Genomic DNA, 13,549 nt, shown 5'->3' on the forward strand with positions numbered 1-13,549 from the left:
TGTTTGTTTGTTTCATTATTATTATTGTATTGCGATTGGACAGAATTGTTAGAGACAACTACAAAATTGTTTTCAGTAGTGGCACTGATGTATTTTATTGCTTTATATTGGTAAATAACCATTTGAGGAAAAATATTGTATACATATTGCAAAGAGAAATGCTTCACAAAGTTGCTTTGGAAAACATTACACAAAGTAAAACTGTTGTGTTTTCAGTTTGGTATAAAACATACACAATACACTGCACTGTTAGAAGTTTTTCTTTTCTATTCAGAGGTGCACTTGATGGTTAAAATGTAGTTTGGACATTTAAGTCCCCTTTATTTAGCGCTTTATACAGTACAGACAGGACTGAAATAAACTGACGTGGGGAAAAGAAAAGGGGGGCAGATACGGTACAAAATAAACAACATTTTTCAACTTCTCCATAACATCTGTCACAGTAACGTAACGTGTAAAGTCACAAAAATGTTCCTTCCTCTTTCACAGCATTTTTCCAGATCCGCGTGATAAAGGGAAATGTGAAAATGCTGACTGGTTTAAACATACCAAAACTAATTTTTGCAATTAAAAAGACACAACTGTGGAGACACGTTCCTAAAGTAATGGGGAAAGAACTGATAAGCAATGAATCAACCTATGATGACTTAATGAGCTACTTTTTAATTTACAATATATATTTGCATGATGACTAGTGTCTTCACAAGTTGCCGTCGCTCTCTTTGCTATACTAAAAGTGTCAATTGAATCTTGTGTTAATGTGCGACCACAGTCAGACCACAATCAGAGTCGCATGGTCCACTTAGTTCTTCTGTAAGCTGCTGCTCAGGAAAGCGTCCTACACTCTTTTACATGAGACGTGGCAGCACAGGTTCAACATGTCGTGACCCTGAGAACAGGACGGGTCCATCAGTTCAGAGCTGAAGCACTCTCTGGAGGAAGAGTCGGGGTGTCGTCCCTAAAGTCATCCGTTTGAAGATCTACAGACAGACGGAGATTATAAAACATTATAAAACAAATATAAACAAGCAAATTCTCTAATGTAAAATGAACTGAAAATGAGCATTGCACTAGTAAAGTATACATAATGAGTAACCCTCTGTGATTGTGCTGTTCTTGAAGAAGTCAAAAACACTTGTGTTGCATCCAAACACCCATTTTCACGCTAGCTGCTAACGCTAGCGGCTGCGGTCTTTAGCGTCGTTGTTAGCACTAGAAGCGGGTCGAGTAGGACCGGTTACACAGGCACCTACGCTCTGTTGTTTAACATTGTCATCATTGTTCCGGTTTGCTGGTATAGCTGGGCTTTCATTCGCAGGGAAAGCTGTTTGCAATTTTTATTTATTTATTACAATTAATTATATTTCACTTATATTTTATTTATAACAGGCTACTTATATGTTTATTATATTATACTTACAACATTTATAATATAAATATAATATATTTTTTTATATTATGCTTATATTCAGTGTTGGGGATAGTTACTTTTAAAAGTAACATACTCCCCCAAAAAGTAACTAATTGCATTAGTTACTTTTTATAGAAAGTAATGTGTTGAGTTACTTTTGCATTACTTCTCACCTGGGCTGGGATTGCTTGCTTGCTTTTTAATAACAAATGATGTTTTATTAACAAAGTTCGGGAGGAGCACGTTCAGATAATTAACATGAGCGGAGAGCACTCAGCAGTCAACGATAAGAGGCGTGTATATATTCAGCAATCTCACCTCAATTCGTTGACAGTTTAGCAGCATCCCTCCACCACCCCTTCTAGTCCTAACCATTTACATACATTCTGGGTTCGGGCCAAACTCCGAGCTCGGAGCCCTACCCCGGACAGCACGCCAAATAGGCTACGCATTAAACTTTACTCCCTCTAATTGTATGTAAGTGTGAACTCGTGAAAAAATGTGTATTTTTGGCAAATATAAAGGCCGTTTCACACAAAAAGTGAAATTAATAAAACTCAGGCTGAAGGAAGTGCAAATTCACGCCTGTACAGTAGAGGCCTTTCAACTGTGCTAGACAGCAGAAGAACAGGACGCAGGAGAAGAAAGTTCAACACTTTTACTTCAGCAATAAAAACAATGAAATGAAACACAAATGTGATGTTTATCTGAAGTCATTTTTGCTTATTGGTATGGATGAACTGGATCATCGAAGGTCAGCAGCAAAGACATTGGTTGATAAAGTGAGATTAAATACAATGGGCCCTATTTTAACGATCTGAAACGCAAGTATCAAGCGCGAAACGCAAGTAACTTTGTGGGCGGATCTCGCAAATCTAAAATGGGTTGGTCTGAAGTATCTTCATTACTCATAGGTGTGGTTTGGGCGTAACGTGAAATAAACCAATCAGAGCGACATCTCACATTCCCTTTAAGAGCAGGCGCGCTTGTTCCATGGCGGATTGCTATTATAACGGCGGATTTGCCGATCACGCCAGGAGCGGTTCACAGCCGAGGAGACCGACGTTCTCGTCAGGGCCGTAAAACACAGAGAAGTGACGTTGTATGGGGATGGAGAAACCCACCCAAATTAGCTTTGGTTAAACAGGCGTATAATAATTTGGGTAAATGTGTAAGCTAGATTTATGCCTATTTTTTCACATCTTCATGGACACAACAATGATTTCCCTCGTGTGTTAATATTTTTCCTTGTAATAATGTATGGTTTTCTAAAAATGAGAACTGCTGCGTCTGTGTGTAGATGAGATAAGCAAAGTGTATGCGCGTTGTGCACACGCTACATTATGGCCAAGCATGCGCCCTTAAAATAGCATCTAAATAACGCGCCACTGACTTTAGACTAGGTTTCTCCTGGTCTGTGGCGGAATTGTTTTCTAAACCAGCAAAATAGCATCAGGGAACGTTTGCGCCGGAACACGCCTCCTCTTTTCGCTGAACCGCCCCTGGGAACGCAAGTTCATTCCCTAATTTACCGACGTGCGTCTGTGGAGGGAAAAGTCCGCTGTGCCCGGGCGCAAAATAGGAATGATACATGCGTCGGTGTACAAAGTCAATTGAGCTGGGTGCAAGATAGGGCCCATAAAGTACATTTGTATTGGCTTGTATTGTAATGTTTACACAGCAAACACAATGCCTCTGTGCTTACTCCCGATTTCTCTCAATATGGGGACTGGAGAGGTGTCAGTCAATAAATGGGAAAACAAAGTAACTTGCGTTGAAAAAGTAGATTCTTTTTGCAATAATCCACAACGTAATGGGAAATTCCTAGTGGGTTTTTGTCGTAGGAACCAGGGTGATGCTATCTTCCGGGTTGGCCTACAAATATAGTAGTAAATATAGTAGTAGGCTACTTATTCTCAGCTCCATTGAACATGTTTTACCATGTTCAAACATTTTATGTTGGCCTAGTTCTTGTTCTGAATGGTTGTGAAAGCTGTTGTAAGTACCTAACAGAGAAGTGGTCTGCTGGGGGTTTTCAATGACAGAGCTCTCTTCTTCATCCTCCCCCCAGTCGGCGATGTTAGCGGGTGGGATGCACTGCTCCAAGAACAGATCTTCATCTTCATCGAAGTCCATGTCTTCCGGGGGCCAGCGCAGCTCCCCGCTCTCCACCTCACTGACATCTGTGGGCTCCACCACGATGGACGGCAGGCGCTCCTTCCCCTCGGGCACGCAGGTCAGAGTGCCTTCAGTGCTCAAAACTACTTCTACTGGATCTGGGAAGATCTGCAAAATAAAGGATAAAGAGAGGGGATAATATAAGAAGGAGAAATCTTTCTTCTAGAATTGTGTTTGCACAACAGGGGTTCCTGTTTGAGGTTGCTTCAGGTCGGTCATGTGTGGCTAAAAGTGACTGATGAAAGTTCAACACCATTGTGAAATTTTGGTACGTGATTAACATTCATGCTACTCTTTGTGATTGGTTATTATTATATTGGAACCACAAAATGAGGAAAAGCATTGCTACACGATAAAAGCCACATATTGCATTAATAATGTTGTTAAGTCCCCAAATGAGATTTAAAGCTGATGTGAATAACTAGTGTTACCAAAACTGCAAAACAGTTTCCAAACAGTTTTCCCCTTATTGTCTGCACAAACAGATAGTCCCGCCTCAAACTCAGGTCATTGGCTGAGCCAATGTTGAGCATTATCACCACTTAACCACGTAATTATTGACATCAAAAATTATGATTTTTACTAGTAAGAACTGTATTTCTAATAAGTGAAATTGGAATTTCAACTAGTAAGAAATCAATTCCTGATATCAACAATTGAATTTGAATGGCAGCCTATGGTGACTTTTAACTAGTGAAAAAACTATTACAGATATCAAGAAATATAGTTTTTACCATTTGAAATGTAATTCTTGATATCAAGAATTTGTATTTCTGCAAGTGATGAAGTCATTGTTGATATCAAGAATTATCATTGTTACTGGTGGAAATGTAATTCCTGATATCAAGAATTAGCATTTTTATTGCTGAAAATGTAATTGTTGATATTAAGAATTCATATCCTGGGAATGAATAAAAGTCAAAACGGCTCCTATTGGTTCTTGATTTGACGGCTGTTGCAGGAGCAGCCACACTGCATCTCAAAACTTCTGTTAAATTTAGTTAAATTTAATCGCAATGGTCATTAATCAGCTGTTGGTGAACCTGTCGAACTAGCAATCAAAGACTACAGATTTTGCCCCTGGATCAGAGGGTTCTTTTAGGATTAGCTAAATTAATCTCAGACAGCCAATTCACTGCCAAAATTGTATAAAGCGCACCAGGCTTAAAAAATAATTGACCCATTGCATTTCTTAATCCATTTGCCACTGGACAGTTCACATGTGGAAGTAACCAATGAACTTTCGACTGAATTTTAAGACACACACCAGCATTAGAATAGCTACATCATAGACTCAAGTAAAAAAACAGAAGAGCAAAAAAGAGATTGAAAAATCCAAGGCTGTCACCAAAGGTAAATATGTTTTCCAGGACTAGGTGACTTTAGTATACAAACTTGTCGTCCAGCAGAGTTTGTGCATCCTTTGGTGGCTTTGTTATGTGATTAGTGGCCTAAAGTGTTGAAGATGTGTGACTTTAAACATTAAAAAATGTATATATTATATTAAATATAATATTAAATACTTTAAATATTGGCTGTAATAAAAAACTAAATGAATATATGCATTCAAACTTCATAGAAAAGATAAAAGGATGACAGATGGGTTTGATACCTGAAAGGGCAGTCTGTCCCCTTTTCTCTGTAATGGAAACTCATCCATGGCCTGGGCTTCTGGGAACCCCATCCCTCTGTTACAGTGACATCACGGAATATGGAAAAATAAAATAAATGTAAAAGTTTGGAATAGCAATGAAACAGTAACAGCTACTTCTCATTGCTCTTTAGTATACTATACCCACTAGGACTGTAACTGTCTGAATGACTCTGCTTGTGCATTAATGATGGGCTAATGTAGAATAGCAGCTACAAAAGTATGCAAGTTTGGACTCTTTCTGTAGGTTATATCGTTACACCAGTAGGTGGCGGCAACTGACTGTCTTTATAACTGATTGATTCAACGGATACTTTCAAAACACTGATTCATTCGAGAACGAAATTAAGTCCCTGAGTTCAGAATAGTATACTAACATGCAATTCTTACAGTTGCTAGTACTAGATCTTAAGCTTTATCTGGTGTAAATAGTATGAGTAGTATGCTATTCCGAATTCAGCCACAGTTTTTATGAGTGAGAATGCATGATTTACTGAACTGATTCATTCAATAACGCAGATTCATTTAGGAACGAAACACCACCACTGTGTCTGTTTTGCTTGGAGATCCAGTGTTTAATTATGCCTTTGACTTCATTTGGAATTATTGCAGTTGGCGGAGCAGAAACACAAAGTAAATGGCAATATTGTGTCTAAAATGTAAAAGCATCTTGTTTGTCAACTGTTGTATGAATATATGTTTGAATATCACCTCACCTGCAGAACAACACCCTTGCTTGTGTTATATTTGCATGCAACAGAATTGCGATTTGCTTTTCTCCCTATTGTGACGTATATTCGAGTGAAACGGCTTCTCGAGTAATAAAAAAATAGAGGGCGGGACTTGATTTTGTCCATGGGGAATTGATTGGATGGTTGTGGTTTGCTATTGGTGGATCTCATGTGAGTGACAGGTTGCCCCGCCCTCGTCATCAGAGAAGAGAAGAGAAGAGATGCTGCAAGAGGGAGGGGAGGATATTTTGATTAAAGATTACGAGGCATGTGAATTAAAAAATAATTTTAAGAAACAAGGCGGTCTGTTGGTGTGGCCTATGTAGGATTTGCTAATCGCAGTTGCTCCCAGGTGACCTGTGACTAATCGTTCCACTCTCAAACCCCTGCTGAACGACCCGGATTACAATGCTTATAACAGACAGCCAGCGACCGTTTATTTCAAATGGATTATGTTCTCATATAGTCATTTTTCATTAGCAGCAGATTGGATAAGAGCATTGCATTATGGGTCATCACCACTGCAGATATGAAAACTACTTACAGAACACTGTGCATTATGCACTATACTTTTTTATTATAGTTTGTAAAACAACATGCATTATGCAACTCAGAACAGTGATATTGCTGCTAATCATGTTGATGGTGAGTGGCATCCAGTTATAATCTTGGAAATAAATACCGTTATTTTGCTTTTAAGTTCAATTTTGTGTAAAAATGTCTTGCTGCATTTAAAAAAAAATAAAGAAAAGATCATGGCTGTTATTAATTCTGGTTCATTTGTCACACTAGAAATGGAATGTCAAGTTGAGAGCATTGCATTGTGGGATATATATTCTGTGAAGTGAGTATTTAAACACGATCAAAAATGAATGGCATGCTCAAATATTGTTTTTCCAATAGTAGGCTCTATAGGCTCTAAGTCCCTCCGCTCCGCTTTCGACCTTACTTCGGAAAAAATATGTATGGTAGTCAATGGCGAGAGACAACTTATCTTTTTATTCCATTTGAACTGTGCCCTGAATTACACATATGATGTTTGTCAATTTAAAAGATAATTATGAAAGTCAAGAAAGTCGCAGTTTGTCATAAAACAGAAGAGTAACATTTAGTTTTATGTGAAAATCGCTCAATGAACTACATCTCTCGTCTCGCACTATGTACGTCACAAGATCCGTTGCTCGTACTGTATGTGTGCAGTCTGGTGCAAAACACTCAGGCATGACGGCGTAACGTTACGATTATAACGTAAGACTATAGAAAAAAAATGACAGACGTTAGCTTCATTCATTGAGAGACAAGGTATGACATCACACGTGCGCCTTTTGGGTTTGTAGTCTCTGTAATTACGTATTTTCACAGTCTTACCTCAACAGTTTTACATCAAACTACGACTTTCTTGACTTTAAAATGTATCTTTTAAATTGACAAACATCATATGTGTAATTCAGGGCACAATTCAAACGAGATCAACATATTTGTTGTCTCGTGCCATTGACTACCATGCAATATTTTTCCGAAGTAAGGTCCCATGGTGGTCAACCGGAAGGGGAGGGACTTAGGCTCTCTATACACTCTGATGTGCAGAATAGGCAAAACTGGCGAATGCTTTTATCCAAAAAGTCTTCCACTGCATTAAAAAAAAACAATGCTTTTTGCAGCCAGATGTTGAGGTTATGGGACTAACTAGACCATGCTGAAACCTGTCATCTGGGTATTCAGTGCATACAGAGAATTTCTAACCTATGTTATGCATAAATACATAGTATGCTAATCTAAACAGCCAAATGTTAGTAGGAAGGAAGTGATAAATGAGACAGTGACAATCGGAATGTTATCTGTAGTTTATTTTGCAATACAGTGGTGAACTTCTCTAAAAAGTTATGCAAGTAAATGTGTAGGTGTTTCTTCAACTTTGGTGGACTCTGTCGTAACCTCTATGGGGTTGATTTTTATGAAAACATTTGACCATTTCTTTTAAAGATTTTCCATGCCTTCATCATTTATTGTTGCTATTTTAAAGGCCTTTTATGTAAAGACGTTAATGTTTTACCCCTGTCCCTGATCCAGACATTTAATGATGGGAATTTCAAGAGTTGTGCGGGAGTCAATCACTAGGGCTGTGTCCCAATTCAGAGGCTGCATCCTTCGAAGGCCGCGAAAGGTCGGACAGAGCGTTGTTAACAAAACATGGTTCATAAACTGTCTAAATATGTTCACCATGGTCCATTTCTGTATATAATAAAGAGTATAAACTATATATTAATCGCATCTTAGTGAGATATAAGTCAACATTTGAATCACTTTCACACTTGGCATGTTTGGTTGGATTAAAACGAACCCTGCTGCGAATGTTAGTGCGGTTCAAAGGTGATAAAAATGTTTTTTGTTTGTTTTTGGCCCAGACCACACAAACCAAGCGAACCGAACTACAAGTGTGAACACACCCTTACATTTGTGTCATTAGATATTTGAGTAAGCTGAAACTCAATACTTGCATTTAAAAGTCTAATTCGGCATTTTCTCTCTCAAAAACAAAAAATCCTGTCATCACTGAATTCTGGGGTAGGCAAGGCCACGAAGGATACATCTGTTGTGTGCTTCATTTCACAGGAAATATTTATTTTGAGAATTTTTTTTGTTTGTTTTTTTAATTACAGCTGTGTAATTACACGAGTTTCACAAACTCGATTCGAAAGTAGGCCTAGGTGTCAATTTTTCTTAAGGAAAAAAAATCTCTCAACTAATGCTATAAACTATAAAAGGAACTCTGTCAGTTGGGACATAATATTAAAGGTTAAAAATTAACAAAGGAGTCCAAATTATTAAACTCAGTTGCTATTTATTTTAAGGCTAATGAACACTCAAATAAAAACTTTTAACATTTAAACTTAAAACATTTAAATAGCACGTTTTATTTCAACTTTTTAATTGCCCATCATAATTGTGTCTATACTCAAATTCGTTGTTGAAATATAAACATTTAAGTGGTGGCTGTCATTAAAACGTTTTCATGACGGATACATTCAAATTAACATGTTAGTGATGCTTTCATTATTTAAGTAAATAGGCTAATTAAAATGTAATATAGTGCATATATTTAGCAAAATCCTTTCTTTCTTTTTTTTCTAGTTGAATTGACGAGTTTTTCCTGAGGTAACGTTACGTTTTGACATGAGCTGATTTATTCACGTCTTTCCACGGCTCAAACACTGATTGGGCAATTACTTGAGACACGATACATTTCAGTAAGTTGTACTTTTTCTATCAACATAGGCCTACCTTCTAACATTCATTCATGTTTACTTCGTGCTTTAACTAGTGAAGCGGAAGTGATGATCGGTTCACGTGCCCTTTGACCTGAAGCGCTACAGTGATCTGTCAAAACGGTATTTATTGTTTGCATGACTTATATAATTGACAAAATTTTGAAAGCTGAAACTTTGTTACATATAAAAAATTATAAAGTACCACGCTTATTGCGATTATTGGATGGGAGGCCCGCTACAAACAATGTTTAGTGACTTTTTGTTTAGTTTTTAGTTCAGTAAGTGTTTTTATTCATTTGGAAGTAAAACAATGATTCTGGGTTTAAATCACTTTTTTTATTCATATTCTGTTCATCACTGCTTTCACTGAAGGCTGAGACTTAGTTTCATATTAAAAAAAAGGAACAAAGTGCAAAACTTACCAGATAGATAGATAGATAGATAGATAATAGATGATAGATAGATAGATAGATAGATAGATAGATAGATAGATAGATAGATAGATAGATAGATAGATAGATAATTAATCCTTCACAGAAATGAGATTTGTGTGTCATTAAAGGATAGGTTATTTTTTAAATTATTTTTATCCTTCATGCTCCAAATCTGTTTATGACCTGTATCATAAATGTGTGTGTGTGTGTGTGTGTGTGTGTGTGTGTGTGTGTGTGTGTGTGTGTGTGTGTGTGTGTGTGTGTGTGTGTGTGTGTGTCAGTTTAAGCCATCAGAGACTGGGAAGTAGAGTAAAATCAAATGCAGGCCAGCTCTCTCTGAAAAGCCACAACCTGTTTACAGTTCATACTTCTCTCTATCAAAATGATAAAGTATCAGAATTTAACGTCACCTAATGTTCTTAACTTTACTTAACATTTTCATCTTTCTTTCTAGGCCAGAAGTAGATCACATGACATAGGGATAATGTAGCTAAAAGGGATTCATTCTGTTATAATGACAAGCTGACTGAACATTATCCTGACATTACTTTTTCATATTCTGTCTTTCAGTCAGCAAAAGAGGAACTTAATCACTGCTTTCAGTGTTTGTGAAACAACCAGTTTTTTCACACAAACCTTTGGAGGTCACTTATCTGCTAATGTCTGTGTGACGACAGCTGGCTAGCTGTTAGCGATGTAATCCTGCCTGCTCCTGCTGTCTGTGGTAAGTCATTAACAAGCTAACGGAACAGATTTCTCTCCGGCACGAGGCAGCAGCTGCGCATGCTCTCGACAGGTTAGCTCACAGATTCAGGACACACGTCTCTTATTCAGCAGCTGGATTTTACCACACCTTTATGCCCATAACACTCATCATTTTGTGGCCATTTGGAGCAACTAGCACATAGAGTCTTACAACTATAACCGATAATATGGTTAACGCAGGTTGATTAAACTGAGAAAATAGCACTACAATTATACTGTCACCCCGAAATGATCATACGTTTCTGTAGCTCACTTTGATATTCAGGGAATACAAAAGCACTATAAGCACTTTGAAGATGCTCTAAGTTGTTTTGTGTAATAAAAGTGGAAAAAAAGTATGTAAAATGTGATCATGTAGGAACCAGGAATGTTTTCCAAACCCACCTATCAGCAGCTTCACTGAAAACCATGATTTTTCATGTTTATAATATTTTAATATCTTCATGCCTTATAGTCGTATTTAGCAGATTAGAGCTGAGTGATAATATAGTTTACATTTTGTGATGATACAAGCAATCAACAGTTGCTATATATAGTATATATTGCGTTATGTGAGTATACCGAATAAAGTTGGACATACCTATAAACTATAATCAACTTTATATAAAGAGCTGTGTGATGATATAGTAACTTTTTGTGATGAAATAAAAAAATAGGCAGTAGAGATTTGCTATATAGTATTTATAGGTTTACGTAAGTGTACTGTATATGCAAATAAAGTTGGATTTAATTTAATCCTACTTTATATATAGAGCTGTGCGATAATACAGTTTGCAATGATATAAACAATCACGCCAATATTTCCTGTCTAGAATGCAGGTAAACTAGGATGTACTATATATTAAGCTTTTAATATATAGCAGAGATATCACAATTTATATATTGTATTGTATGTATTTATTTTTATTTTTTTTACGTTAAATTTTTACTATAAAAATGTATACGTGGTTGTATATTCATTTTAATTACAAATTAAATGTGGCTTTTTTCCCTTGAAAATTGCTGACATAATTTACAGTGAAAAGCTAAATCATTGTCTGTTTACAAACATGCCATTAAGCTATAAATCCAGCGCATCTACCACGTCTTAGGCCTGAAAGGCATTAAAATCATAAATGTTTGTCCCCTATTACATATTTCCAGCACAAGCCATCTGTTCAGTCTTGCACAAACACACACACAGAATATGTATGGTGTCCTACCCGTCTGTGGGAAGGCAGTCGTCCTCTTGGGCACTGCAGAGCTCCACGCTGCCCAGGCCTGGGATGATGATAGGGGGCAGAGAGGGGCAGGTCCCACAGCACTGCCCCTCCACAGGCCCCATCGGGGGGCACCGTCCTTCCAGCGCGAAGCTTGAGAGCGCACTGCACAATGAAGGCCTGCAACCCTAGGCTTAATGGCAGGCACAATAGGAGAAACACTGCAAGCTGATACTCCAATCGAGCACTGAAATGTCACAGCACATCAAGCAGTCATGTCCCTCTATGATTGCCTTACTGTCTTTATCCTAAACTCCTCTCCTGTCCTCTCTCTCTCTCTCTCTCCTCCTAAGCAGAGGAGAAAGGCTTTATAGAAGAGCTGGATTAGTGTCTGTGTCGATTAGTATGGCGGGGCCGGTGACGTAAGGGCATGATTCGCCCTGGCACACGCTCCAGGTGTGCACTCACTAGCTAGTGTGCATCTTATGTCGGCCTATAACTTCAGAATTGGCTTTCTTAAACATGCATTTCACTCTGTGCGATTTTATTAGATGAAAATATCCATCTCACCAGATCTGGACTGTTCTGGGTATTAAGTTGCATTTAGGTTGCGAGGGGTTAGATATATATAGCTTGAGATCAGGCATTTGTCCCTACACTTACACTGATTAGATGAGTGGCAGTGCACACTAATCCTAAACAAACTTCTTAACTGGCCCTGTAGCATTTAAGACCCCCAGACTAAACCTGGTTCCCGAACCAAACAGATATTATAAGTGTGTAGACTAAAGAGATGTATTAGCAGTAACCTTGCTTTTGATCAGAAATGCTGTGCCACTTCATTTACGATAGCTTTTTTAATATTCAGCACAAAACAAAAATAGCAGCAGAACTAAACCGGAATAGTTTCGACATAAACAGGCTTGACAGTTTCGAGAGTGCTGAGGTTCGTCATTGCAGATTCAGCAGACTAAATACTTACGTTTTTCTGGGATTACTAATTATTACCGTGAATCACTAGCATGAATTATGATAATACTTAATTTTTCTGGAGCTTTTTCTCTAGTTGAATTATAAATGGTATGTGAAGAATGACTTGCTGGTTTTGTTGCTGTATTTCTTGAACCAGTGTTCAAACATGGCAAGATATTTTTCTAAATGCTTTTGAAAGTGTCTCTTATGCTTTAGGGCTGCGTTTATATCATCAAAAATACAGGAAAAGCATTAATATTATGAAATATTATTACAATTTCAAATAACTGTTTTCCATTTTAATATATTTTTAAAATGTAGGCTAATTTAGTCCTATGATGTAAAGCTGAATTTTCAGCATCATTACTCCAGTCTTCAGTGTCACATGACCCTTCAGAAATCATTCTGATAAGCTGATTTGCTGCTCAAAAAAAAAAAAAAAAACATTATTATCAACATTATCAATTATTATCAATTGAAAACAGTTGTGCTGCTTCACATTTTTGTGGAAACCGTGATGCATTGTTTTTCAGGATTCTTTAGGAATAGAAAGTTCAAAGGAACAGCATTTATTTGAAATAGAAATCTATCAATTAAATTAAATTTCTATCAAAATAATAATAAAAAAAATCTTTCTGTTTCAGTTTGCCAAATAAAACAATTTTTAAAAGCCAAACAGGCAAGCAAAACTATGCAGAAAAAAAATCACTTTTGTCAAATTTCTGTTCTCATTTTTGTCATGCACTATTGCTGGATTGGATGCAGGATCTACTATACTTTCATTTAATGAGATTGAGTGTCACTGGACTATGATGAGGTTAGATCGCCCCCTGGTGAAAACAGTTCACTTGTCAAGTCTGTCCACACACAAGTATAATTTTTTATACTTTTAAGACATTTTTTATAAGTCATTTATGATATGATCATGATAATATAATG

At 37.2% G+C, this 13,549-nt stretch overlaps 1 protein-coding gene across 1 annotated transcript; it reads right to left on the reverse strand.

Moving 5' to 3' along the window:
* Nucleotides 1-66: 66 nt before the first annotated feature.
* On the reverse strand, nucleotides 67-11,983 carry lbhl (LBH regulator of WNT signaling pathway, like). Its single transcript, XM_084124982.1, has 4 exons — nucleotides 11,642-11,983; nucleotides 5,202-5,277; nucleotides 3,418-3,697; nucleotides 67-980 (listed from the first exon to the last, which is right to left on the reverse strand). Exons 1-4 carry the CDS (start codon nucleotides 11,761-11,763, stop codon nucleotides 910-912), a joined length of 549 nt encoding a protein of 182 aa, XP_083981108.1. The 5' UTR covers nucleotides 11,764-11,983; the 3' UTR covers nucleotides 67-909.
* Nucleotides 11,984-13,549: the final 1,566 nt, after the last annotated feature.

This window comes from Abramis brama (genome assembly GCF_963993115.1).
Source record: "Abramis brama genome assembly, chromosome: 9".
NCBI lineage: Eukaryota > Metazoa > Chordata > Actinopteri > Cypriniformes > Leuciscidae > Abramis > Abramis brama.